Source organism: Leucopleurus acutus (genome assembly GCF_964270905.1).
Source record: "Leucopleurus acutus genome assembly, chromosome: 16".
Classification (NCBI taxonomy): domain Eukaryota; kingdom Metazoa; phylum Chordata; class Mammalia; order Artiodactyla; family Delphinidae; genus Leucopleurus; species Leucopleurus acutus.
The window spans coordinates 15,994,060-16,016,922 of NC_139158.1; the positions used below are offsets into that span (position 1 = coordinate 15,994,060).

The window sequence follows — 22,863 nt, forward strand, 5'->3', positions numbered from 1 at the left end:
GAGGTCACTCAGTTCATAAATGCTAAAGCTAGGGTATGTGTGTGTGTGTGTGTGTGTGTATATATATATATAGTATATTGTATACATAACTGATTAACTCCAAAGCCCATGTCATCCGAAACCACTCTGAGTCCTGATAACAAAATATAAATGTGTGTATTTCATCTTACTATGAAAAAAATGGAGTTCAGAGAGGGCAAATCACTTGCCCAAGGTCACACAGTAAGTGGGAGAGCTGAGGTTTGGGAAGTTCTTTCTGACTCCAAAGCCAAGCTCCTTTTACAAGTTCTGCAGCCTGCCAGCCTTTGTCCCGGACTAACTTCAATCACTCACTCTTTCGTGCATTCATTTATCTAGTATATTATTTATTGGCACCTTCTTTATTTTTTCTTTCTTTCTTTTTTTTTGCGGTACGCAGGCCTCTCACTGTTGTGGTCTCTCCCATTGCAGAGCACAGGCTCTGGACGCGCAGGCTCAGCGGCCATGGCTCACGGGCCCAGTCGCTCCGCGGCATGTGGGATCTTCCCGGACCGGGGCACGAACCCATGTCCCCTGCATCGGCAGGTGGACTCTTAACCACTGCGCCACCAGGGAAGCCCTATTGGCACCTTCTTTGTGCCAGGCCCTGTGCAAGACACCAGGGATATAGAAATTAGAAGACATGGTCCCTGTCCTCAGAAAACTCAGCGGGGAGTAGAAGAGATATCCAGATAAGCAAAGGTGGGCAATGGAGGGGCCTGTGAAAGGTACTGGGGAGTCTAGAGGATGGAAAATGGCTCTGCCTGGGGTGGGTGGGGAAGGTTTCTTAGAGGAGGAAGAAGAGCCATTTGAATCAAACCCTAGAAGGATAAAGAGCAGTTCACCTGGTGCAGAAGAAGGTAAAGTTCAACATACACAGAGCCTAGGATATGGGCACTCACTAAGGGTGAGTGAAAGATGGGGTGATGAGGTCAGATGGGGGAGGCTTTGGCTGCCAAGTCAGGACTCAGAATTGATTCTGAGATCACTGGGAAGCCCATGAAGGGTTTCAAGCAGGGGAGTGCCTTGGCCGGGATTCTGAAGGACAATCTCTCTAGAAGAGGTGTCCAAAGACCTGAAGTTCTTTTAAGAATCCAGTGCAAGAGCTGGCGAGGAAAATTGATTGCCCCTCCCACCCTCAATCTTTGTTATGGCTTTTGGTCCACTCAGACCCTTGGAACATTTTTTTTTAACCACCTCTGTCAAAGCCTTCATCTCACTTGCTAGAGAGACCAACCCACTTCCTTCCTCTCTGCTTACACCCTACCTCCCACCAGGGTGATTGGGTTACAATGGGGCTTGGAATAAAGGTGTACAGAGAACAGAGGGGTTGAAGCTTCCTATTGGGGTTATGGGCAAAGGTATTCAGGAATTGAGGACCACAGCTGTTCTTGGTCTCAGCTTTTCCCACCTGTCTGGGCCAGTTTGAGCATCTCAGCTTCCTACATTGCCCGCCCCCTTGTTTGCCGCCCTCAACTTCCTGCCCCACCAGAGGAAGTGGGGAGAGACAGCAGGTGCAGCGACAGCTATCGGGGCCATGGTGAGTCTTTATGCCCAGGAATCCAGGCATCTCTGCCCCCAGTCCCCTACCCCCAGGTTAACCAGGTCAACCCACAATAGGCTGACTTCTCCTAGCCTCTGAGATCAGGTTATCCTGGGGGCCCTGCCTGCTGCCCCCAGCAGCCTCATATTGTCCACCCCCTGCCAACAGGACAAGGAGTATGTGGGTTTCGCCGCCCTCCCCAACCAGCTGCATCGCAAGTCCGTCAAGAAGGGGTTTGACTTCACACTCATGGTGGCAGGTCTGGGGGTTTTGGAGAGGGGCCTGGCAAGGGGTCCTCAAGAGACCTTGGCTGTCCCCTCACCTGACCAGCTGGGGCTGTCTTGTCCACAGGGGAATCAGGCCTGGGAAAATCTACCCTCATCAACAGCCTATTTCTCACCAACCTCTATGAGGATCGGCAAGTCCCAGAGGCCAGGGGTAAGACCCCCTCCTCACCGTGCTCTCCAGGCACTCTGACCCCCTCCTCCCATGTCCCTAGACTGCACTCTCTTCCTTTCCATCTGGGTTTCCCATGACATTCTGGGGGACTCAGGCAGCTCACTGCTTTTCTCCGAGACTCACTCTCCTCCCCTGAAAAATGGGTGGAGGCAACTGTGAGTCTGAGAAAGGAAATTAGTCCTGCCTCAGGCCCCTACCCCGCTCCCTGACCTCTCCCCATCCTCATAGCTCGCTTGACACAAACACTGACCATCGAGCGCCGGGGCGTGGAGATCGAGGAGGGTGGTATTAAGGTGAAGCTGACCCTGGTGGACACACCTGGCTTTGGGGACTCAGTGGACTGTTCAGACTGGTGAGGAATGGGGGAGGACCTGGGGCTCAGCTTCCCAATGTGGCTACTCTGTGGAGACTGAGGGGTCAGATTCTGGGCTGGTCTGCCCTGCCCTACCCCCCGCCCCCCGCCAAAGGTGGGGCCTATTTCTGGTGGCCTTGTGGCCCAAATTGCCCTGTACTTCCTGACATCTCACCTGCCAGTTTCCTCTTATGTCTTTGGTTGGAGCCAAAGAAACTACTTCCCACACCCACAGTCCTGGCTAGCCTTTTCCCCTTCCCTGTGCTGTGGTCCCTGTTCTCTGACTTGCCGCTCTCTCCCCACACCCCAGCTGGCTGCCCGTGGTGCGCTTCATTGAGGAGCAATTTGAGCAGTATCTTCGGGATGAGAGTGGCCTGAACAGGAAGAACATCCAGGATTCTCGTGTCCACTGCTGCCTCTACTTCATCTCACCCTTTGGCCGGGGGTCCGAGGGGCACCCTGGGGAGTTGGGACATTTGGGGAGGGCTGGAGGGGGAGTGTCTCTGTGCCCTGAAACTGAGCCCTGACCAATCCCTGGGTGCAGGCTTCGGCCCCTAGATGTGGCCTTCCTCCGGGCGGTGCATGAGAAGGTCAACATCATCCCAGTCATTGGCAAAGCAGATGCCCTGATGCCTAAGGAAACACAGGCCCTCAAGCAGAAGGTGTGTGCGGTGGCCTCTGACATTTGGCCTCACATGAAGCCAAAAGTCATGATCAAAATCGAACTCAGCCTTGACTTCTTTGATCTTGGGGTAGCCCTTTTGGAGCGTGATGTGTCAGGCTAGACTGTGGAAGAAAGTTTCTGAGGAAGGTGGGTCATAAGCTGCCTAAGGAAGCCATGTCTCTGGAGGTTCGGAATAGAATCCCTGGGCTGGATGCTTGGCTAAGGCCTGTCTGAGGCCAGGGGTGTAGACATAATGACCAATATTATCCTTCTGGCCCCAGGATGCTGACTGCCCCACCCCCCCACCTTCCCACGCCCCTGTGTCTTCAGAGCCCTTTCCCACTGTTTCCACTTATGCCTCTCTCTCCTGATCTTTCGGTGTCTGCTCAGCTTCAAAACTTCCCAGGCATCAGTCTTCCCATTAGGGTAACTGTCTCAGTTTTTCACCATCTACGTCTCTGTCTCTCGTTGTTTGAGATTTTGTTTTCAGTCATCCCATATGTCCATCTTTCACCATCTCTGTCTTTCATGTCTTCCTCTCTGTCTCTTCCACCCCGTGTCTGCATCTATATCTCACTGTCTCTGGTCATGCAATGTCTGTGGTTCACAGTCTCTGTGTTTCTCACCGTCTCTGCATCTGTCTCCTCCAAGATCCGGGAACAGTTGCAGGAGGAGGAGATCAATATCTACCAGTTCCCCGATTGTGACTCTGATGAGGATGAAGACTTCAAGAGGCAGGATGCGGAGATGAAGGTGCAGAGGCAAAGGAGGAAGGGGCAGAGAAGCCAGGGAGGGCGGATGTGGAGGTGGGAGCTGAGAAAGAGGTTTCTGCCCAAAGGGGGCCAACGGTGATCGCTGACTCCTGCCCTCTAGGAAAGCATCCCTTTTGCTGTCGTCGGTTCCTGCGAAGTAGTGAGGGACGGCGGGACCCGACCGGTGAGGGGACGCTGCTACTCCTGGGGCACCGTGGAGGGTGAGTAAGGCCAGGAACGCATTCTGAGGCCAGCAGGGAGCCCAGGACGCCTCCGAGTCAACCGCACCCAACAGGTGAAGTTGGGGAGAGTTCTGGTCCCGGGGGTCCTAAAAGTCAAAAGAGGGGTCCTTGGGCAGCAGACCCGACCCAAGCTCCCCGACTCTTGCCGGTCCGCCCCCCAGTGGAGAACCCACATCACTGCGATTTCCTGAACCTGCGACGGATGCTAGTGCAGACACACCTGCAGGACCTGAAGGAGGTGACGCATGATCTGCTCTACGAGGGCTACCGGGCGCGCTGCCTACAGAGCCTGGCCCGGCCTGGGGCGCGTGATCGAGCCAGCCGTAGGTGAGAGCCAGAGCTGACTCCTAGGTGCTTCCAAGGCTCCGCGCTCACCATCCATGACCCCGGCCTTCACCTTCTAGACCTCTCTCCCGGAGCCTTTCTTTCCCCACCCACTTTGCGTATGGCCCTAACCTGAAGGACGTGGTCCCGCCAAACCCCAGGCCCTGCCTCGCGGCAGTGACTCACAACCACGGTTCTCGACTTTGATTCCTGCCCCTTTCCTCCACCCCCTAGCAAGCTCTCCCGCCAGAGCGCCACAGAGATCCCGCTGCCCATGCTGCCTCTGGCCGACACGGAGAAGTTGATCCGCGAGAAAGACGAAGAGGTGAGCAAGCACCTCTCTTTCCCCCAGATCAAGGCCCCAAGTCCTCTTCGAAGTCCCTTTCTGGCCTTGCCCGCCCAGTCCCACTGCCTGCAATCTTGCTCCGCACAGCTGCGCCGCATGCAAGAGATGCTGGAGAAGATGCAGGCCCAGATGCAGCAGAACCAGGCTCAGGGCGAGCAGTCGGACGCTCTCTGAGACCCCCGCCCGGACCGTACTTTACCTCGCCTCCGCCTTCAGTTCGTCTCTTGTCCAATCCTCGAGCCCTAGGCTGCCCGGCGCTTAATCCCGGAGCCCCAGCCTGTAAGGCCCGCCCTCGCAAGGGGTTAGCGGGCTAGCAGGTTCTCCCAATCCTGGAGTGTGTAGCCCCGCCTTTGGCTCCGCCCCGACCCCGCCTTGGCTCCGCCCCAATCCGCCTCGGCCCACCTAGCGAGCCAGAGCTTCCCTCCCATCCCCTAACTCTCCCAGCCCCTAACTCTCCCACCCCGCCCCACTTCACCCAAACGGCGACTTCAATAAAAACTGAATTTCCCTGAGGCCACGCAAGTCTTCTCTTTCCCAGCGGGAATAAGCGGCGGGCGTAGCGGGTGAAACCGTTCCACCCAGGCCTCTGGGCCACTATTTATTCATTCATTTGCTGGGCACTCGTTTCGTGCCAGCCGGTGTTTCAGCGCAGCCTCCCACCTGAGCCCTGCTCACACAAACGCACTGAAGCCGTCGCGGATAAGAAACGAGACCAGTTTAATTTATTAGGAGTCAAGGTGGGGTGGTCGCACTGGCAGGAAGGCGTTGCCCAGCAGAGGCCTAAGAGGGTCCGCTACTCCTGGTCCTTGGCGTCGCCATGCGTGATGACGTAGCATATGTTCTTGTAGTCTACGTTGCCGCCCACGTCGGGGGGGAAGGCCGCCCACATATTCGTGATCTGGGGAAAAAACGCAGGGGTATCTCCAACCGGTTCCTTACGTTCCCCTTCCCCCAGCCCTCCGCTTCTCCTAGGTCCTTTCCCCACTCACCTCTTCGCGGGTGAAGCGGTCACACTGCGTGGTAAGCAGCTCCTCCAGGCTGGAGAGAGGTGACAGAGGTTGGGCTTCGTGATTCCTTTCCACTCCCTCCCACCTCGTGCCCGTTGCCATTCCCAGTCTTGCCTTGAAAACCAGGGTTACTCTGGATTCCTCTTTGGTCTCCCAAACACTCTGGCCTCCCCCCTTTTGCCCTTCCCCCTGTGTGCTGTGAAAATTTAATCCCATCGCCACAGTCCTAATTTTTCCCTTATCTCTGGCAGTGCCTAACTCTTGGTAGGAATTTAAGGAGGCTTTCTGTGTGGGAGCAGCTGGAGGGTGTCACTTACAACTGCTTCTTGATGGTGCCCTTCCCCTCAGGGTCCAGGACCTTGAAGGCTCCAGTGATCACATCCTCAGGGTCGGCACCTGGGGGGGTCAGAGGGCACATGAAGCTGAAGGGTTGCTAAAGGGTCAGTCCCTGAAAGGTCTGGGGAGAGGCATCTGGGGGTTTGGACCCAGGACACTTCATTCACCTTTGAGCTTCTCCCCAAACATGGTCAGGAAGACAGTGAAGTTGATGGGCCCACTGGCTTCCTTCATCATGTCATCTAGCTCCTCATTCTTCACATTGAGACGCCCTGGAACAGGGTGGGGGAAGCATGGAGTGGAGTGGGGTCTAGGGGCCAGGGAATAATGCTTCCCATAAATTCACATCATCCCATCCATTTTTTATCTGGGTAGACTGAGGCCCAGGGTGGACCTGGCAGGGCTGGAACCTAAGGCTGCTGAATTCCCAGGACTCTGCAGCCTTGAATCTTTACAGGTGGAGTAGGCTCACCCATGGCTGCGAAGGTGTCCCGCAGGTCCTCCTTGTCGATAATTCCATCACGATTCTGGTCAATTACTGTGAAGGCCTGTGGAGGGCCAGGGTAGGGAGAGGTTAGGTCCCCCATGGCCAGGCTTCAGCATCCTTACTCTAGGCAGATCAGATTCTGAGATTCTGGCCCCCAGCCAGCCGTCCACTTCCACTCCAAGCAGGGAGGAGTACAAGGAATTCTAAACCCTTCCCCTTCCGCCAACAGGTGCACATTCCAGGGAGGGGTTGGGGGAGGGGCAGCAAGGGGAGTCTTTGGTCAGCCTTCAATCTCCCTTCTCCCCGCCCTTACCTCCTTGAACTCCTGGATCTGGGTCTGATCGAACATGGAGAAGACATTGGAGCTTCCGCCCTCTGCCACTGCCTTTCTCCTGGCCTTCTTGGGTGCCTGAGGGATGAGGGTTGGGCAGAGGGGTTCATGGACCAATCCCTACTCCTCTCTAGAGGCGATGGATTAGATTCAGGCTTCTTTGAGTCCATTCCTCTAAAGCAACTTTTCTGGCTCTAGGCTTCCTCTTCCTTATGCTGAGGAGACCTGCTGCAGTTGTACCCCCGAATTCCTCTGGGTAGCCCTCAAGTCCCCATCCTTCCGTCCTACCCAACAAGTGGAGTGTACCTCCCCTTCTCAGTGCCCTGACCCTGCCTCCTCTGAGTCCCAGACTTGCTGCGTGACCCTGATCACTCACTCACCTGAACCTCTACTTTCTCATTTATAAAATGGGAGTGGGAACACTTGTCTGGCTGGTCCCGGGGGTTTTAGGAAGATGGAGTGCAGGATGGCATGGAGCATGCTTTGAGAGGGACTGGGCTCCTGCGAGTGGAGTGTCTAGGCAGATTATCCTTGGTTGGATCCTCTAAGGCATCATTCTGTACATTCCCCATTAGTGATATCAAGAAAGGGAAGATTCATCTTTTTTCCTCTTGCCAGACTGGGAACCAGCTACTTTCTTTCAAAGGATGAGGCTGCCCTGAGGTCTGAGGGATCTGGGCAGGGGCTGGGGGATTCTCACTCACCATATCTTAGGTCTCCTGGGGGCCAGGCAGTGGCTCTGGCTGGAAAGGAGCAGAGAGTCAGCCTGGGGCGGTCCCTCTGGAGTTATATAGTCCTGCCCCAGGGAGTCATTAACATACCAGGGTAACCTTAGCCCTGTGGGTGCCCACCCCAGATACCAAAATAGCCCAGCTCAGGGCCTCTCCTTTCTTGGGCTGGCAACAGCTGGAGCCCAGGGAGGGAGGGAGGAGGGAGTGAGTCTTGGGATGCAGGTATCACTAGGACCTGGGCAGGAAGGAATGTTCTTTCTCCCCAAAGGAGGCTGGAATGTGCCAGGGTTCAGAGAGGGCCCAGGCTGAGACACAGGACTAGGAAAGAGATGCACCAGGCTCCTGTACCCCTGTGTGGGGTGGGCCCAGATTTAAACCCAGTAAATTTATTGAGTACCTACAGTGTGCCAGGCACTGGTCCATGCTTTGCAGGTGCACTTTGACAAACACAGTCCCCCCCACTGTGGAGTTCACACTCAAGGGTATGTATATGTGGGGGTAGTGACAGAGGTTACAGGTGGGAGAGAGCTGCCTGGGGAAGCTGAAGGATCAGGAAGTCTTCTACATCCCCTTCAAGAAGAGGGGGGATTTTGTGAGGAAAGATGTGGGGCATGGAATCACTAGGTATGAAGAGACTAGACAGCCTGGAGCAGAGAGCCTGCTCTGTGACCCTGGGCTTTGCGCTCCAACTCCCTGGGCCTTGGTTTCCCCCTCTATAAAATGGGGACGTAATTCCCATCCCACAGAACTTCTGGATGTGAACACTATTTGGAAACAGTTAGTGAAGTATAATCATTATTTTTATTTTTATTTTTTGGCTGCACCACATGGCTTGTGGGATCTTAGTTCCCCAACCAAGGATCGAGTCCGGGCCCTTGTCAGTGAAAACCTGGAGTCCTAACCACTGGACTGCCAGGGAATTCCCATAATCATTATAATTAATATTCAGGCCCTGCCTTGGTAGAACTTACAGTCTAGCTGTGGAGACAGGGTAAATGCAGAAAATGACAAACCAGCTGGTCAGGAGTACAGAAGTAGAGGGCATAGCAGCCCTATCTAGGAGTACGGGAATGACGTTATAAAGGCTGGTAGAAGTGAGTCAGGTGAAAGTGGAGGAACAGCCATGCTAAGTGGTGGGCACAGATGGGCAAAGGCCTGGCGAAGTGAAAGATCAGAAGTGTTCAGTTTGCCAGAATTGGGATGGGGCTCGAGCAGAGGATACAAGGGGCTGGACATCAGACACTGGAGGGTCTTCAAATGCCATGCTGAGGGCTGAGACCTTGGGAGCCTTGGAAAGGTTTGAAACAGGAGAAGGACATGGTCTAGTGTGAGTCTATAATCACTTTTTTGGATACTGGTGTGAAAGTTGGAACTCAGAGGAGGGGAGTCAAGGACACCAAGAGGGAAGCTAATTGGTCACCTCCTCCTCGGTGGCTGGGATGGCCAATGGCTTCTCTCTCCAATCTGGGCTAGAACCAGCTAGGCTGACTGTGTGACTTTGAGGTACGCTCTCCCACCCCTCTGGGCCTCGGTGCCCCAGTCCATTCCGTACAGTGGAGGTCTGCGGAAATTGTGGGTGAGGAAGCCCCAGGAGGCCCAAGGTTGGCAAGGACACCCGTGTCTCCTCCTCCTCCTGTTCCCTCTCCTCCTCCTCCTGTTCCCTCTAGGACCTGATGTCCTAAGGAAGTCTCCTCCTTCCCTCCCCCTCCTCCAGCCTCATACCAATGCCTCTAAGACATTTGCTTTTCTGGTCACTGGGGTCCAGGCACCTGTTGTCTCTAAGAAGAGAGACAGAGCCACCCTAAACTTAGCAGCTGCCCTTGGCCTCCTGCACTGGCCCCTCCCTGCCTCAGTCGACAGCTGCCTCACCTTATACGGTTACCATGGGGGTCCGGGTCCAGGCCCAGGGAGGAGCCCACTTATTACTGGGTTCTGGGAGGGGAGGAGAACTCCAAAGAGGGGGATGGGGGTAGTGCTTAGGAAGCTTGGGCCAAATGGAAAGTGGAGAAGTTGAGGAGGAGGAGATCGGGAGTGGCATATCTCAGACACTGGTTCACGGGATCTGAGTCTGAGCTGGGAGTAAGGAGCCTCAGAGAACTCAGCAACCAAGTAACTGGGAAGCTGGGAGCTAGGCCTGACTGAAATTTCAGGATGGTGGACTTTGTATGGAAATTGGAGCCCTCCTGGTGCTGAATCCTGAATCCTGGACCTCAGGGGAATGAGAGCCAGAGAGAGAAGGGGCTGGTAAAGTCAGGGCTTTGTGTTTGTGGTCTAGGGTAGCCTGGAGGGCTCATGAGATTGGGGTCTGATTTCTTAGCAGAGAATGAGGAGCACAGAGGGGTGTATCAATGAGGAGAGAGGAGTTGATGGCATGGGTCCTGGATCCCCAAAAGAACACAGATATGGGAATTCATGGTATTGGGAATTCATGATTTGGGGTCTGGGATCCCCACTAGAATGGAGGGGGCACTCAGAGGATGAGTTCCAAGGAACTGGAGCCCAGATCCTGGGGAAGAGCTCAGATAGAAGGGGCTGAGGAGAGGGACTTGGGGATTGGGATACCCACAGGAAATGGTGGATCCAGAGAGATGAGTCACTTATAGGATTTTGGGGCTCTGGTTATAGTCGCCTGGGATTTGTTGCGGGCTGGAATGAGAATTAGAGGCTAAGTGAAGGGCAAGAGTACCTGATCAGAGCACTGGATCAAGTGCCCTGTGGTGGGCTTGGGAGCTGAATAGAGAATGGGGCCCACGAGAGGACTCAGGCAGGGCAGCGTGGCGCTCTTATTGGCTAACGGTTGCACCCGGTCCCCGCCCCCTCTCCGCGCTGTCCCCAACTGTCACCCCCACCTCCCGCGCTTGTCTCCGGTTGTCACCGACATCCCTGGCTTGGCACTGCCTGCTGGCAGCACCCCTTCCCTTTGGATGCTGCATTGGCTGAGACAGCTGTCTATCTTCCTCCTTTTGCTAAAGTGAGAGAATGCATTCATTGGCTGACGAGGCAAATTAATCGCAAACTTGACCCTCCCCTCCCAGCTGTCATTTCTTCCTGACCTTCTTGGGAGACCCAAAGAATCCCTCAGCTCCTATCGACTGCGGATGCTGTCTGTCACCGCCCAAATAGACATCACTGTCTGTCAATTTGACCTCCGCCTACTCCCCTTTTCATTGGCTCCCTTTTAACCATTCCTATTAGGCAGGCCCGCCTCTTCTCGCACAGCACCCGCCTCCTTCTACAGTCGTTCACTCTTCAGCCATCTTTATTGGCCAGGAGGTTCATCTTCCTGCTTTTCTATTAGTTACTCCCTTCGTCCCGCCTCCTCCTGCCTTCACTCGCCCTCTCATTGGTTTTATAACCTCCGCCTTGTCTGTTTCTTCTTCCCAAATTACCCACCCCCTTCCCACCTCCAGCCCCACCCACACTTCCAACGATTGGCAGAAACCCAGTTCTCTCTCTCCTATTATTCGTCCAAGCCCTCTGACGAGGAGGGAGAAAAAAGGAGCGCGATGGGGCCGCCCGCGCGCAGGCGTGAAGCGCCGAAACGCTGGCCTCTTGGCCGGCACCGGGGCTTGTGCGCAGGCGCGAGGTGGGCCGCTCGCCCGAAGCGGGAGGGAGGGGGAGGCGGCGAGAGTGCGAAAGGGGGGAGAGAGCGCGAGCGAGACCCCGGCGCCTGGCGCCCCGGGACCCGTGCCCCGGCTCCGCGCGCCGGGTGGCCCCCCGCGCGCCAGCAACGACCCCGGCGCGCGCCGGGCCGCGCCCTTCGCCCTTTCCCCTTCCTCGGCGGGCGGTGGGGAGCGGCCTGAGGGGCGGCGCCTTTTGCGGCCGCCGCGGCGGGGGGATGTGAGGGGCGGCCCGCGGTCATGGAGACGGGCCCGGCGCCCCTGGTGGCCCCGCCGCGCCGTCATGGCGCCCCCGCGGCCCCGTCGCCGCCGCCCCGCGGCTCCCGGGCCGGGCCCGTCGTGGTGGTAGCTCCGGGGCCGCCAGTGACCACGGCCACTTCGGCCCCGGTCACCCTGGTGGCCCCCGGGGAGGCGCGGCCCGCATGGGTACCGGGTCCAGCCCAGACCTCGGACTCGGCCCTGGCCCCCGCTCCGACAGTCACCGGCAGCACGGAGGTGGGGCTGACCCTGGAGGCCTCACCCGAAGCCCTGAGGGCGCAGGTCTCCGAGCCAGAGCCCTTGGTGCCTGAGGCTGTGGCAGGAGCCGAGAGGTCCATGGCTCTGGCCCCAGGGGCAGACTCTCCGAAGACGGAGGAGGCCAGAACCTCACCCGATCCTGGGCCAGGTACCCTCACCGGGACCTGCACCAGGACCCCTTCAAGAACGGCTCCTGGGGCCCTGACCGCCAAACCCCCGCTTGCCCCCAAGCCGGGAACCACTGTGGCCTCAGGAGTGACTGCACGGGTTGCAGCAGTGACAGCAGGACAGGTGACAAGTGGACATGGAGCTGCAGCATCAGCATCAACAGGACAGGCACCAGAGGACCCCTCAGGGCCTGGCACAGGCCCTTCAGGGACATGTGAGGCCCCGGTAGCTGTCGTGACGGTGACCCCAGCTCTGGAGCCTGCTGAAAACTCTCAGGACCTAGGCTCCACGTCCAGCCTGGGACCTGGAATCTCTGGGCCTCGAGGGCAGGCTCCAGACACACTGAGCTACTTGGACTCCGTGAGCCTCATGTCTGGGACCTTAGAGTCCTTGGCGGATGATGTGAGCTCCATGGGCTCAGACTCGGAGATAAATGGGCTGGCCCTGCGCAAGACGGACAAGTACGGCTTCCTTGGGGGCAGCCAGTATTCGGGCAGCCTGTGAGTACCCAGCGGGCACCCAGCGGGCCTGCTTCATGGAAGTAGAGGTTGCAGGGTGGGGGGGGATGATACGCCTTGCCCACGCTCTCGCTGCCCATCCTCCTCTGAGGATCCACGGGGTGATTAGTGGGAATGGGAATGCTTAACAATCCTTATCATGCCTAGAGTTTCCTGAGGTTTCTGTGGCACCAGCGTGCTAGGGTTTGAGACCAGGTGTCGGGAGTCCTGGGTTTGAGCCTAAGCCTTGCCTTTGGTGTGTGTGTGCCCTTGAGTTAGTGCCTTCCACATTTGAGTTAGTGCCTCACTTTCCTCCTCTGTGAAGTGAAAGGTTGAATGAGATTGTACCTCAGGTTGTCCCAGCTGCTCGGTGGGAAACTCCAGCTACAGGTCAGATATTCTGGAGGGTTGGCTGGACAGGGGTTCTGGTAGAGATCTTTGGTTCCTCAGGGAGAAAGTCTGGAGGGATGCAGGCAGCTCCCTTCCCCCATAGCCTTAGGTCTGATGTGGTGGTGAGGTGGGGAAGTCTGTTTGATGGAGGAGAGACTCTGAAGGTAGGGCCCGTCTGTGAAACAGAAGAGCAGTCTTGGGTTTTCACTGAAGGAAAGGGGGTGGAGGAGGCCTCTTCCCCATTTCCTCATCTCCCCAGGCGGGCTTACTCTTTCCTAGTTCCCTCCAGGGGCCTGAGTCACTTGTGAGGTGAGGGTGTGATTGCTTCTGACTTCTTCCTTCCCTCTCTTTGGGTCATTGTTCCTGTACCCCTTTAACCTGCTGGTCAGTTCAGTTTACAGCACTGCCTGAGAACCCCCAGTGCCAGGCCCTGTGCTGGGTACTAAGGATAAAATAATCATTTCAAGGTGCTCATCATCTAGAGGAGAGACAAATACTTAAACAGTTGGTTTCAATATAATACGTTAGGTTTAGCCTGGAGATCATCACAGGGTTTTGTGAGCAGCTAGGGAAGAGATCTTTTGCCCAGTCTGGGAATTCAGCTGGACTGATCTGAATTGTGAAGAATGAGTAGGATTTAGTCATGGCTGTGCGTGTTGGGGTGAGGGGGACCTGCCTGGTGTTGGGGGAAGCCCTGTGGGAGGGATTGTAATCCAACAAAAAAATCAGAAAATCTTTGAGTACCAACGTTCTCGGTCCTGTGTGGGGAGGGCAACTTAAGTTTGACCCTGGTGCTTTCCCATGCATGAGGGATGCATTGCTGTACCTAATTTATAGATGAAGAAACAGGATTAGAGCAGTTGAGTGACTTGCCCCACTCCAACAATTTGGATCTGTGTGACCAATGGCACTCTCCTCAATACTCTGCTGCCCTGAGGAACTTGGATTGAATTGGGTTTTAGTGAGCCCCTCTTGTGTACCAGGCACGGTGCGGGGTGCTAATTCTCTGCTTTTTTTTTTTTTTTTTTTTGCGGTACGTGGACTTCTCACTGTTGTGGCCTCTCCCATTGCGGAGCACAGGCTCCGGACGCGCAGGCCCAGCGGGCATGGCTCATGGGCCCAGCCGCTTCGCGGCATGTGGGATCTTCCCGGACCGGGGCACGAATCCGTGTCCCCTGCATCGGCAGGCGGACTCTCAACCACTGCGCCACCAGGGAAGCCCTAATTCTCTGCTTTTAATTTTGTCCCTCTAAAATCCATCTTCCATGCTGGCAGAATCAACTTCTGAGGCAAGGCTGACTGTGGCACACGTTACCTTAAAAGCTGTTAGCAGCTCAGCACTGTCCACAGGATAAAGTCCAAGCGCTTTAGCCTGCGCACAGGCTCCTTATGTTCTGGCTCTGCCAGCCTCTCTGGTCTTCTCTTCCACCGCCTTCTCACCATGCACTGTGCGCTGTGGTCCTGTTGAAGTGATTGTAGTCTTTCTCCCTTCATACTCAGGCTGTACCATCAGCCAGGAATGCCCTTCTCCCGGTCTTTCCCTGCCATGTTCTACTCAGTCCTTCATGGCTTACCTCAGATGTCCCTTCCTCCAGGAAACCTTCCCTGATATACATTGCCCCTACTCCGATTAGGTGCCTCTTCTGTGCATCTTTGTAATTGCATTTCCCTCACATATTGCAATTATCTCCCCTGCTAGCTTGTGACCTTTTGAGGGCAGGAAAGGTATCTTACTCTTCCTGGCCTTTAGTAGAGTTTGGAATTGCCTTATGATAGAGATGAATGAGAAATCACCTTTTTTTTTTTTTCTTTTTTGGCGGTACGCGGGCCTCTCACTGTTGTGGCCTCTCCCGTTGCGGAGCACAGGCTCCAGACGCGCAGGCTCAGCGGCCGTGGCTCACGGGCCCAGCAGCTCCGCGGCATGTGGGATCCTCCCGGACCGGGGCACGAACCCGTGTCCCCTGCATCAGCAGGCAGACTCTTAACCACTGCGCCACCAGGGAAGCCCGAGAAATCACCTTTTAGTTTAAGGAGTTTCTGGGACAAAGGAAACTAACTTTAAACCTCCCATTTAACAGTCCTTTATATACAGTTTCTCAATAGTCCTCTCATAACTTTGTGATGTAGGTGGTGGCATTCCTTTTTACATTTATAAGGAAGAGACTTAGGTTATCACTTGCCAAGACTCCCCAATTTCTAAGGGACAACTGGGCTTTGAGCTCAGGTCTATCTGGAAACCCAAGCTCTTTCTTCCATTCCACTCACCTGGTACTGGCTCCTACAACTAACTGTTTCAAGACTGATGGGGTATCTTGAGTGCGAAGCTCTGAAAGAACAGTGAGCAAACAGTGCAAGGAGAGCTTCATTTGCTTGGGAATGTGGGGTGATTTCAGGGAGGAGGAGGTAGCGGAAATTGCAGATGGTGCAAGGGATCTTGAGTTTTGTAGAAGGAAACTCAGACAGTTGCTTCTAAGGGGACAGGGAAGTATGTTTGTTATGTATTTTATTTTATGGATAATAATTGCTGTTACTTACTGAGTCACTGCTATGTGTTAGCTCATATAACCTCTTAGGTAGATACTATTTTTCTCTCCATCTTACACATGAGGAAATTGAGGCTTAGAGAGTGACTTGCCCAAGGCCACACAGTGAATAGGTGGCAAACCTAGAACTTGGATCCAGGTCTAATGCAAAGTGTAGCTTTTCAGTATTCCGTGCTCTCTCCCCAAACTTGTATATGTCTTAAGTGGGATTTGAACACAGCCTCTGTATAGCGATCCAACATGAGAATGTGATCTCTGTTCAGAGATTCCAAGGAAATTCCATTTAGTGTGGTGAACTAGGACCTTGGATGGCCAGAATGACCAGACATCCTAATGTTTGGTATTGGTAGCTCACAAAATGCTTTTATGGTCTGATCTCTCATGTTTGAGCTTGGGGAAGTGGCTTGCCTCAGTCCCCCCAGCAATCTGGATTTTATACTACTGCTACTGACCTCTTCCATACTCCCCATATCCTCAGAGAGAGCTCCATTCCTGTGGATGTGGCTCGGCAGCGGGAGCTCAAATGGCTGGAGATGTTCAGTCACTGGGATAAATGGCTTTCACGGCGTTTCCAGAAGGTTTGAGAAGGCTGTGGTGGGCAGGGCAATGGACATGGTGGGGGTGGGGAGGACAGGGTGGGCCCTTGTGCTCTGGGGAAGCCCAGGAACCTGATAGTATCTGCTCTCCGGACCATGTTGGGGGTAGGTGGTACTTGGGCCTTGGGGGAGGAGTAGCTTTAAAGATAGAAGGCCAGGCGGGGTCCAGTGGAGTGAAGCCTATGGGATGTGGGACGAGTGTCCCAGGGAGCCCAAGGACTGCTGGGGAAAGCTTGGAGGCTGTGCCTGCCACTGAAGCTGTTCCCCTGCCTGCCACTCTGCCTTAGGTGAAGCTGCGCTGCCGGAAGGGGATCCCATCCTCCCTCAGAGCCAAGGCCTGGCAGTACTTGTCCAATAGCAAGGAACTCCTGGAGCAGAACCCGGGCAAGTTTGAGGTGCGCACAGCTCCAGGGTGTGGGGACGTGTGACAGTGTCTGTGTGAAGGGTATCATCAGTTCCCCCAGATCCTGAGATAATCTCAGCTGTCCCACTGCAGGAGTTGGAACGGGCTCCTGGGGACCCTAAGTGGCTGGATGTGATTGAGAAGGACCTGCACCGTCAGTTCCCTTTCCATGAGATGTTTGCTGCTCGAGGCGGGCATGGGTAAGGCGACCTGACTATATGAGTCAGTGGTGGATACAGGGCTGGGTTGAAAGCAGTCTTGCCTTCCAGAACTTCTACAGGAGTGGTCCTTAATGGATTGAGTGTCTAGCCATGTTGAAGGAAGCCTCCTGGGAGGGAGACTGTGATTCAGGGTGATGGGGGTGGGGTGGGGTGCTGGTGAGGGGAAGGGGAGGCACATCAAGGGCTCATTGAAGAGGTTGCATTTGAACTAGGTTTTAAAGGATAGATGGGAGCAGAGCAAGGGGCAGGTTTTTCCTGGCTTGGGGGTTATGTAAGCTGTGTCTGGGCAGTGGGGTTGGGTAGAGCTGAGGCTGGAAAAGCAATTAAGGGCCCTTAAATGCTGTGCCCAGGCCCTTCGATCTTTGTTCTGTTTGCCCGGCTTCCTCACGAAGGCTATAGATCGCTTCCTAGTAGTGTGCGATGTTTTTAGGTGGTTCTCAGCTCCTTGTGGGAGCATGTGGATGGACATTTAACAGTAGGTTCATCCTTTCAGCAAATATTAGTCAAGCGTCTGCTATCTGCCAGGTACTGTTTTAGCTACAGATGACAGCTACCCCCTCAGGGCTTATATTTTAGTAAGGATAGACAATAAATAAAAGAATGAAAGTATGTTGTATGTACAATGGTGGTAAATAGAAGAGTTTAAAGCAAGAAAGGGGAAAAGAGAATGTGAGCCGAGATTTGGTTACAAGTGACCTGATCTGACTTGTGTTTTAAAAAGATCATTCTGGGACTTCCCTGGCCGTCTAGTGGTTAAGACTCTGTGCTTCCACTGCGGGGGGCATGGGTTTGATCCCTGGTTGGGGAACTAAGATCCCACATGCTGCGCAGCACGGCTGGAAGAAAAAAAAAAGGATCATTTCTGGCTGCTGTGCTGACAATAGACTATAGGAGACAAGGGCAGAAGCAGAGAGACCAGGTAGACTATTTCCATAATCCAGGAAAGAGATGATGATAGATAGACCAGGATGGTAGCTGTGAAACTGGATATATTTTGAAGGTAAAGCCAAAAGAATTTGCCAGTGGATTAGATGTGGAGAGAGAGAGAGAGAGAGAGAGAGAGAGAGTGTGTGTGTGTGTGTGTGTGTGTGTGTGTGAGTGTGAGTGAGAGAGAGAGAGAGAGAGAGAGAGAGAGAGAGATAGTAGTTAAGGAAGACTCTCAAGGTTTTTGGTCTTAGAAACTAGAATGAATGGAGTTGCAATATACTGATATGGATGGGAAAACTGGGGGGAACGTAGGCTTGAAGGGTATATCAGGAGCTCATTTTTGGAATGTGAAGTTTGAAATACTCACTGGATATCCAGATGGAGATGCCAAGTAAGCTGGATGTACAGTGGACACAACATCCAGGGCGAGGTTTAAACTGGAGACAGATTGGAAATTGAGAGTTGTCAGGCTCTACACGGGACCAGATCTCACCCATGGGACTAGATGAGGTCATCAAGGCAGCAAGTGTAGATATGAAAGGAAGCTGTTCAAAGATTGAGCCCTGCAGCTCCAACATTTCAAGAATGGGAAGATGAGAAAGAACCTGTAAAGGAGCCTGGAAGAAGCTGGTGAGGTATAACGAAAACCAGGAGAGTGTGATTCCTGGAAGCAAAGTGAAGAGGGGTTTCGGGATCAGCTGTATGAAATGCTGCTGACGGGTCAAGTAAAGTGAAGTCTGCAAATCGACCTCTGGATTTAGCAATGTGGAGGTCATTGGTGACCTTGATAAAAGCAGTTTTGTGTGGAGCAGTGGGCTAAAGCCTGACTGGAGGATGGGAGGAAAGAACTTGAAGATAGCAAGTCTTTACTCTAGGTGGGTTTGGCTGAATAGGTAGGAAAGAAACGATGTAGTATTCAGAGGGGAAGGCTGGGTAGAGAGAGGTTTTTGTTTGTTTTTTGGCCATGCCCTGTGGCATGCGGGGTCTTATTTTCCCGACCAGGGCTCGAACCCGCACCCCCTGCAGTGGAAGCATGGAGTCTTAACCATTGGGCCGCCAGGGAAGTCACGAGGTGTTTTTTTTTTTTTAAGCTAGAAGAAATGACATGTTGGTATGCCAGCCTCTGTAGTTAGAGAAAAATGGATGACGCACAAACAATGGGAAGGTTGCTGGAGGGATGGCCTGTGTAGGCGAGAGGGGATGGGACCCAGTGTCCAAGTGGAAAGGCTGTGGTTGGCCAGGATCACAGATAGTTCACCCATAGCAACAGGGGAGAAGGCAGGGGCACAGAAGCAGGCAGGTGGGTGAATGTAGCATGGGAGCTTAGGGAAGTTACATGTTTATTTTAATATATATTAGATGAAATAACTAGTATATCAAACCTGTCATTTCATGGACGTTATTACAAAGTGGAGAAAAAATAAATAATAGTGGGGTGGTGTGCAGATAAAGCACAAATGAAGATCACACTCCAGTGACTGAATTTTGAGAAACACTATGTAAGCAGTGGTTAGGTGTGTGTGACTGGAGGCAGGGAGAGGATCTGGGAGGTTATTACATCGTCCTGGTTAAGAGATGAAGGTCTGAGCTGCTCAGTGGCTGTGGCGGTGGAGAGAGGGAATAGACGTGCGGAGAGAGGGAATAGACGTGAATAAAATTCAGAAGGTAGTGTTGATACGACTTGATAATTAGCTGTGGGGAGTGATGGAAGGCTCGGTGTTTTCTGATGTGGGGCTGAGGGGATGGGATTCCCACACACAGAGATGGGGCACCCTCAGGGAAGAGGAACAGATCTAGGGCAGAGAGTTTATTCTTTTGGATGCAGAGACAAGAGAAAGGTCTGAGGCACAGCTGGCTTCCCAAGCCTACACCGAGAACCAGGGCTCTGCCCGGCGGGACTGATGAATTCCAGACCGATAAGGCAGGGCCTGCCCTGGGAGAGTGCCTGCTCTGGGGCCGTAAAAGCATTCAGACAGTGCCAGAGGAGGGCTGACGCTGTTGAAAAGCTTCCTGAAGAAGATGACCTTGAAGGTTTACGGGATGGGAGCAGACAGAGAGAGCACAGCCCGTGTGGGGACACGGGTGGGGAGCACGTGGGTGTGCAGGCAAGGGCGGAAGCCTAGAGCCTGGAACAAAGCTTAGGTTACGGTCTGAGTCTTTGGCTTAAGCTTGATAGGCAGGATTAGGGAGGTGGATAGAGGTTGTGGTGGTAAAGCTCTGGGGTTGATCTGCCACGGGATATAGGGGGGCTCTCGGGGGGTGCGGGTTAGTTTGGGGGCGAGAGCTCCCAACTCCTGTGACTTTCCTCATGGTCTTTCCCCATACCCACAGGCAACAGGACCTGTATCGAATCCTGAAGGCCTACACTATCTACCGGCCTGACGAGGGCTACTGCCAGGCCCAGGCCCCTGTGGCCGCAGTGCTGCTCATGCACATGCCTGCTGAGGTCAGCAGACGCTGGGCCTGGTTGGGGAGGGGCTGGGAGGATCTTGGCCTACAGTGGTGATGGGGGAGCTCCCTCCTCCCTGTTTCTCAGGCCCCATCCCTCCCTCCTTGTTCTTGCCCTTCTCAGCAAGCCTTTTGGTGCCTGGTGCAGATCTGCGACAAGTACCTCCCCGGTTACTATAGTGCAGGGCTGGTGAGTGTCTGGAGGCTGGGTGCAACTGGGGCTGTGACTTTTCCCCAAGACTGCAGGGTGGTCCTTGTCCTGCCCCACGCTGTACCATTCTGTCCCTCTGTTCTGGGCCTCTCCTACTGAGGTGAGGATCCCACTTCGTGGATGGGTACTGACTACCAGGGCCGGTTCTACCCCAAGGGTCCTCAGCAGGCCTCTTCTCATGGTTTGTCCCACTTTCAGGAGGCCATTCAACTGGATGGAGAAATCTTTTTTGCGCTGTTGCGCCGGGCCTCCCCACTGGCACATCGGCACCTGCGACGGCAGCGCATTGACCCCGTGCTGTACATGACAGAATGGTTCATGTGCATCTTTGCCCGCACTCTTCCCTGGGCTTCAGTGCTACGTGTCTGGGATATGTTCTTCTGTGAAGGTACTTTTGTAGCCATTTCAGGCCATGACGGGGCTGCGGTTTCCATGGTGGCTGCCAGAGGGTGGCCTGCTGACATAAGGCTTCACTGGAAGATGTCTTGGGGCTGGAGAAACTGAGGCCTGATCTCGTTGGCTCTGCCACCAGCCCACAGCTTGCTTTACCTCCCAGGAACCTAAAACCCATGGCAGCTTGTGTCCCTTCTTAGGGCCTCAGTTTCCTCATTTGTAAGGTTGGCAGTAGACAGGGATGGGGGCTGTGAGTCCCTCCTAAATGGGACAGGCTGAGATCCTGGGCTGATCATCCAGCCTCTTTTCCTTGGACCCTGCAGGCGTCAAGATCATCTTCCGGGTGGCCCTGGTGCTGCTGCGGCACACGCTGGGCTCTGTGGAGAAGCTGCGCTCCTGCCAAGGCATGTATGAAACCATGGAGCAGCTGCGCAATCTGCCCCAACAGTGCATGCAGGAGGACTTCCTGGTGCATGAGGTAGGCCCTAGCCTTAGCATACCTCACACCTGCTTTGGCCCATCCCCATCCCCAATCTTATTCTGGTACCTGTTTCTTCTCCATCTAGGTGACCAACCTCCCAGTGACAGAAGCACTGATTGAGCGAGAGAACTCGGCCCAGCTCAAGAAGTGGCGGGAAACCCGGGGCGAGCTGCAGTATCGGCCCTCACGGAGACTACACGGTTCCCGGGCGATCCATGAGGAGCGTCGGCGGCAGCAGCCACCCCTGGGCCCCTCCTCCAGCCTCCTCAGCCTCCCTGGCCTCAAGAGCCGAGGCTCTCGGGCAGCTGGAGGGGCCCCCTCTCCACCCGCTCCTGTCCGCAGGGCCAGTGCTGGGCCTGCCCCAGGGCCTCTGGTCACCGCTGAGGGACTGCATCCATCCCTTCCTTCGCCTACTGGCAACAGCACCCCACTGGCTCCCAGCAAGGAGGCCCGGAGGCAGGAGAAGGAGCGGCAGAAACAGGAAAAGGAACGTGAGAAGGAGCGGCAGAAGCAGGAGAAGGAGCGGCAGAAGCAGGAGAAGAAGGCTCAGGGCAGGAAGCTCTCGCTGCGTCGGAAGGCAGATGGACCCCCCGCCCCCCAGGATGGCGGGGACAGGTCCTCAGCATCAGAGGCCCGGCAGGATGCTTACTTCTGACCTCTGCCCTGGGGCTGGACTGCAGGGCCCTCTCTTCTTCCCTCAGCCAAGAGCAGGCCTTGGCCTGGGGTGCTGCTCCCGGCCCCCTTGGCAGGCTGTCCCTCCTTCTGAGGAAAGTGGCTTGGTTCCCCGTCTCCTTGCCAGCTGCTGATCCCTACACGGCCAGGACAGTCAGAGTACGTGGGGCAGCTGCATTTCCCTGGGGCAGCAGCGAACAAGTCTGGAGCCCTCACCTCCAGTTAGGCCCAGCTGGGGTCTCTGTCACTCCTGCCCCGATTCCCTCTGGGATCCCTTCCCAGGTGCTGTCCTGATTGGCCTTTTGTCACCACAGGGGTGACTTTTGGCAATGGGAGTCAGCGGTTTTCAGATTCTTACACTCCAGTCACTCCCCTTACCCATGAAGTGGAGCTGGGTTCCTTTTCCCTTCTTCAGTCCTGCCTGTCTCCCCCCACTTCCTGGTGGGGGGCCCAGGCTCTTCGTGTTCTCCTTCTGGACATCTCTGTGTTGTAATTATGTACGGAGGACCCGGTTGGCCCAGGGTGGGGGTGTTCACTCTCTTCTGTCCTTTGGTTTTCCTCCACCATGTTCTTGCACGCTGGTTTATTTAAGGGGACATGCACTGGAGCAGGAAATGTCCCCCACTTCCCCACCACCACCCTCCTTGCTCTCCTTCCTCTTCACCTACCTTTCTCTGTGTTCTCAGGCCTCCCCTGCTTTGTCTCACCAGGGCTCCCACCTTTCACCTTGTTCCCTTCCAACTCTCCAGCCCCTACCTGGGTAAGGGGTCTTCCCTTGAGCACCAGGGGGTGAAACCCAATGTTTACATTTTCTTCTGTCTCTGCCCCCACCCTGTGCGGCGCTTTGAGGAACCGGAAAAGAACCTGCTGTTGTACCTGGGCCTGTCTCCTGCATTGTTATTTGATGAAGGGGGTTAGAATAAGGACAAGGAGGGAGGAAGTGACGGAGCTAGTCAGGATGTGGGTGTCTCTTGAAGCAATCGGCTGGTCTCCTGGTCTCGGCAGGTAGGTACCTTTTGGCCTTTGGTCTATTAGTCACTCATCAACAGACAGTGGTTGAGCTCCCACTCCACCTCTGCCTGGGATCCACTGCCTCCGTTGTCACTGGCCTCCTGGAGCTGTCTGTGCGCCGCCTGCTCGTGCAACTCCTGCAAGCTAGAGAGGGTACTGCCCTCTCTGTACTGT

At 54.8% G+C, this 22,863-nt stretch overlaps 3 protein-coding genes across 4 annotated transcripts; 2 read left to right on the forward strand and 1 right to left on the reverse strand.

Annotated features, from left to right (window-relative positions):
• The first annotated feature begins 1,747 nt into the window (after positions 1 to 1,747).
• On the forward strand, positions 1,748 to 5,038 carry SEPTIN1 (septin 1). Its single transcript, XM_082856459.1, has 10 exons — positions 1,748 to 1,820; positions 1,913 to 1,999; positions 2,249 to 2,372; positions 2,683 to 2,817; positions 2,917 to 3,034; positions 3,688 to 3,789; positions 3,910 to 4,009; positions 4,192 to 4,357; positions 4,589 to 4,679; positions 4,788 to 5,038. Exons 1-10 carry the CDS (start codon positions 1,811 to 1,813, stop codon positions 4,872 to 4,874), a joined length of 1,020 nt encoding a protein of 339 aa, XP_082712585.1. The 5' UTR covers positions 1,748 to 1,810; the 3' UTR covers positions 4,875 to 5,038.
• Positions 5,039 to 5,493: 455 nt separating this feature from the next.
• MYL11 (myosin light chain 11) lies at positions 5,494 to 6,933 on the reverse strand (the record flags this gene model as incomplete). The annotated part of the gene is made up of 6 exons (XM_082856557.1): positions 6,844 to 6,933; positions 6,516 to 6,591; positions 6,211 to 6,315; positions 6,025 to 6,103; positions 5,690 to 5,738; positions 5,494 to 5,598 (listed from the first exon to the last, which is right to left on the reverse strand). The coding sequence occupies exons 1-6, from the start codon at positions 6,877 to 6,879 to the stop codon at positions 5,494 to 5,496; spliced, it is 450 nt and encodes a 149-aa protein (XP_082712683.1). The 5' UTR covers positions 6,880 to 6,933.
• Positions 6,934 to 11,318: 4,385 nt separating this feature from the next.
• Positions 11,319 to 22,548, forward strand: TBC1D10B (TBC1 domain family member 10B). Of its 2 annotated transcripts, XM_082856927.1 has the most exons (9): positions 11,319 to 12,396; positions 15,805 to 15,904; positions 16,210 to 16,317; positions 16,419 to 16,525; positions 19,805 to 19,919; positions 20,046 to 20,111; positions 20,331 to 20,520; positions 20,849 to 21,003; positions 21,092 to 22,548. In XM_082856927.1, exons 1-9 carry the CDS (start codon positions 11,453 to 11,455, stop codon positions 21,659 to 21,661), a joined length of 2,355 nt encoding a protein of 784 aa, XP_082713053.1. In that variant the 5' UTR covers positions 11,319 to 11,452; the 3' UTR covers positions 21,662 to 22,548. The 2 variants fall into 2 exon arrangements, with proteins under 2 accessions (XP_082713053.1, XP_082713054.1); XM_082856928.1 differs by lacking the exons at positions 15,805 to 15,904; positions 16,210 to 16,317; positions 16,419 to 16,525.
• The last annotated feature ends 315 nt before the right edge of the window (positions 22,549 to 22,863 follow it).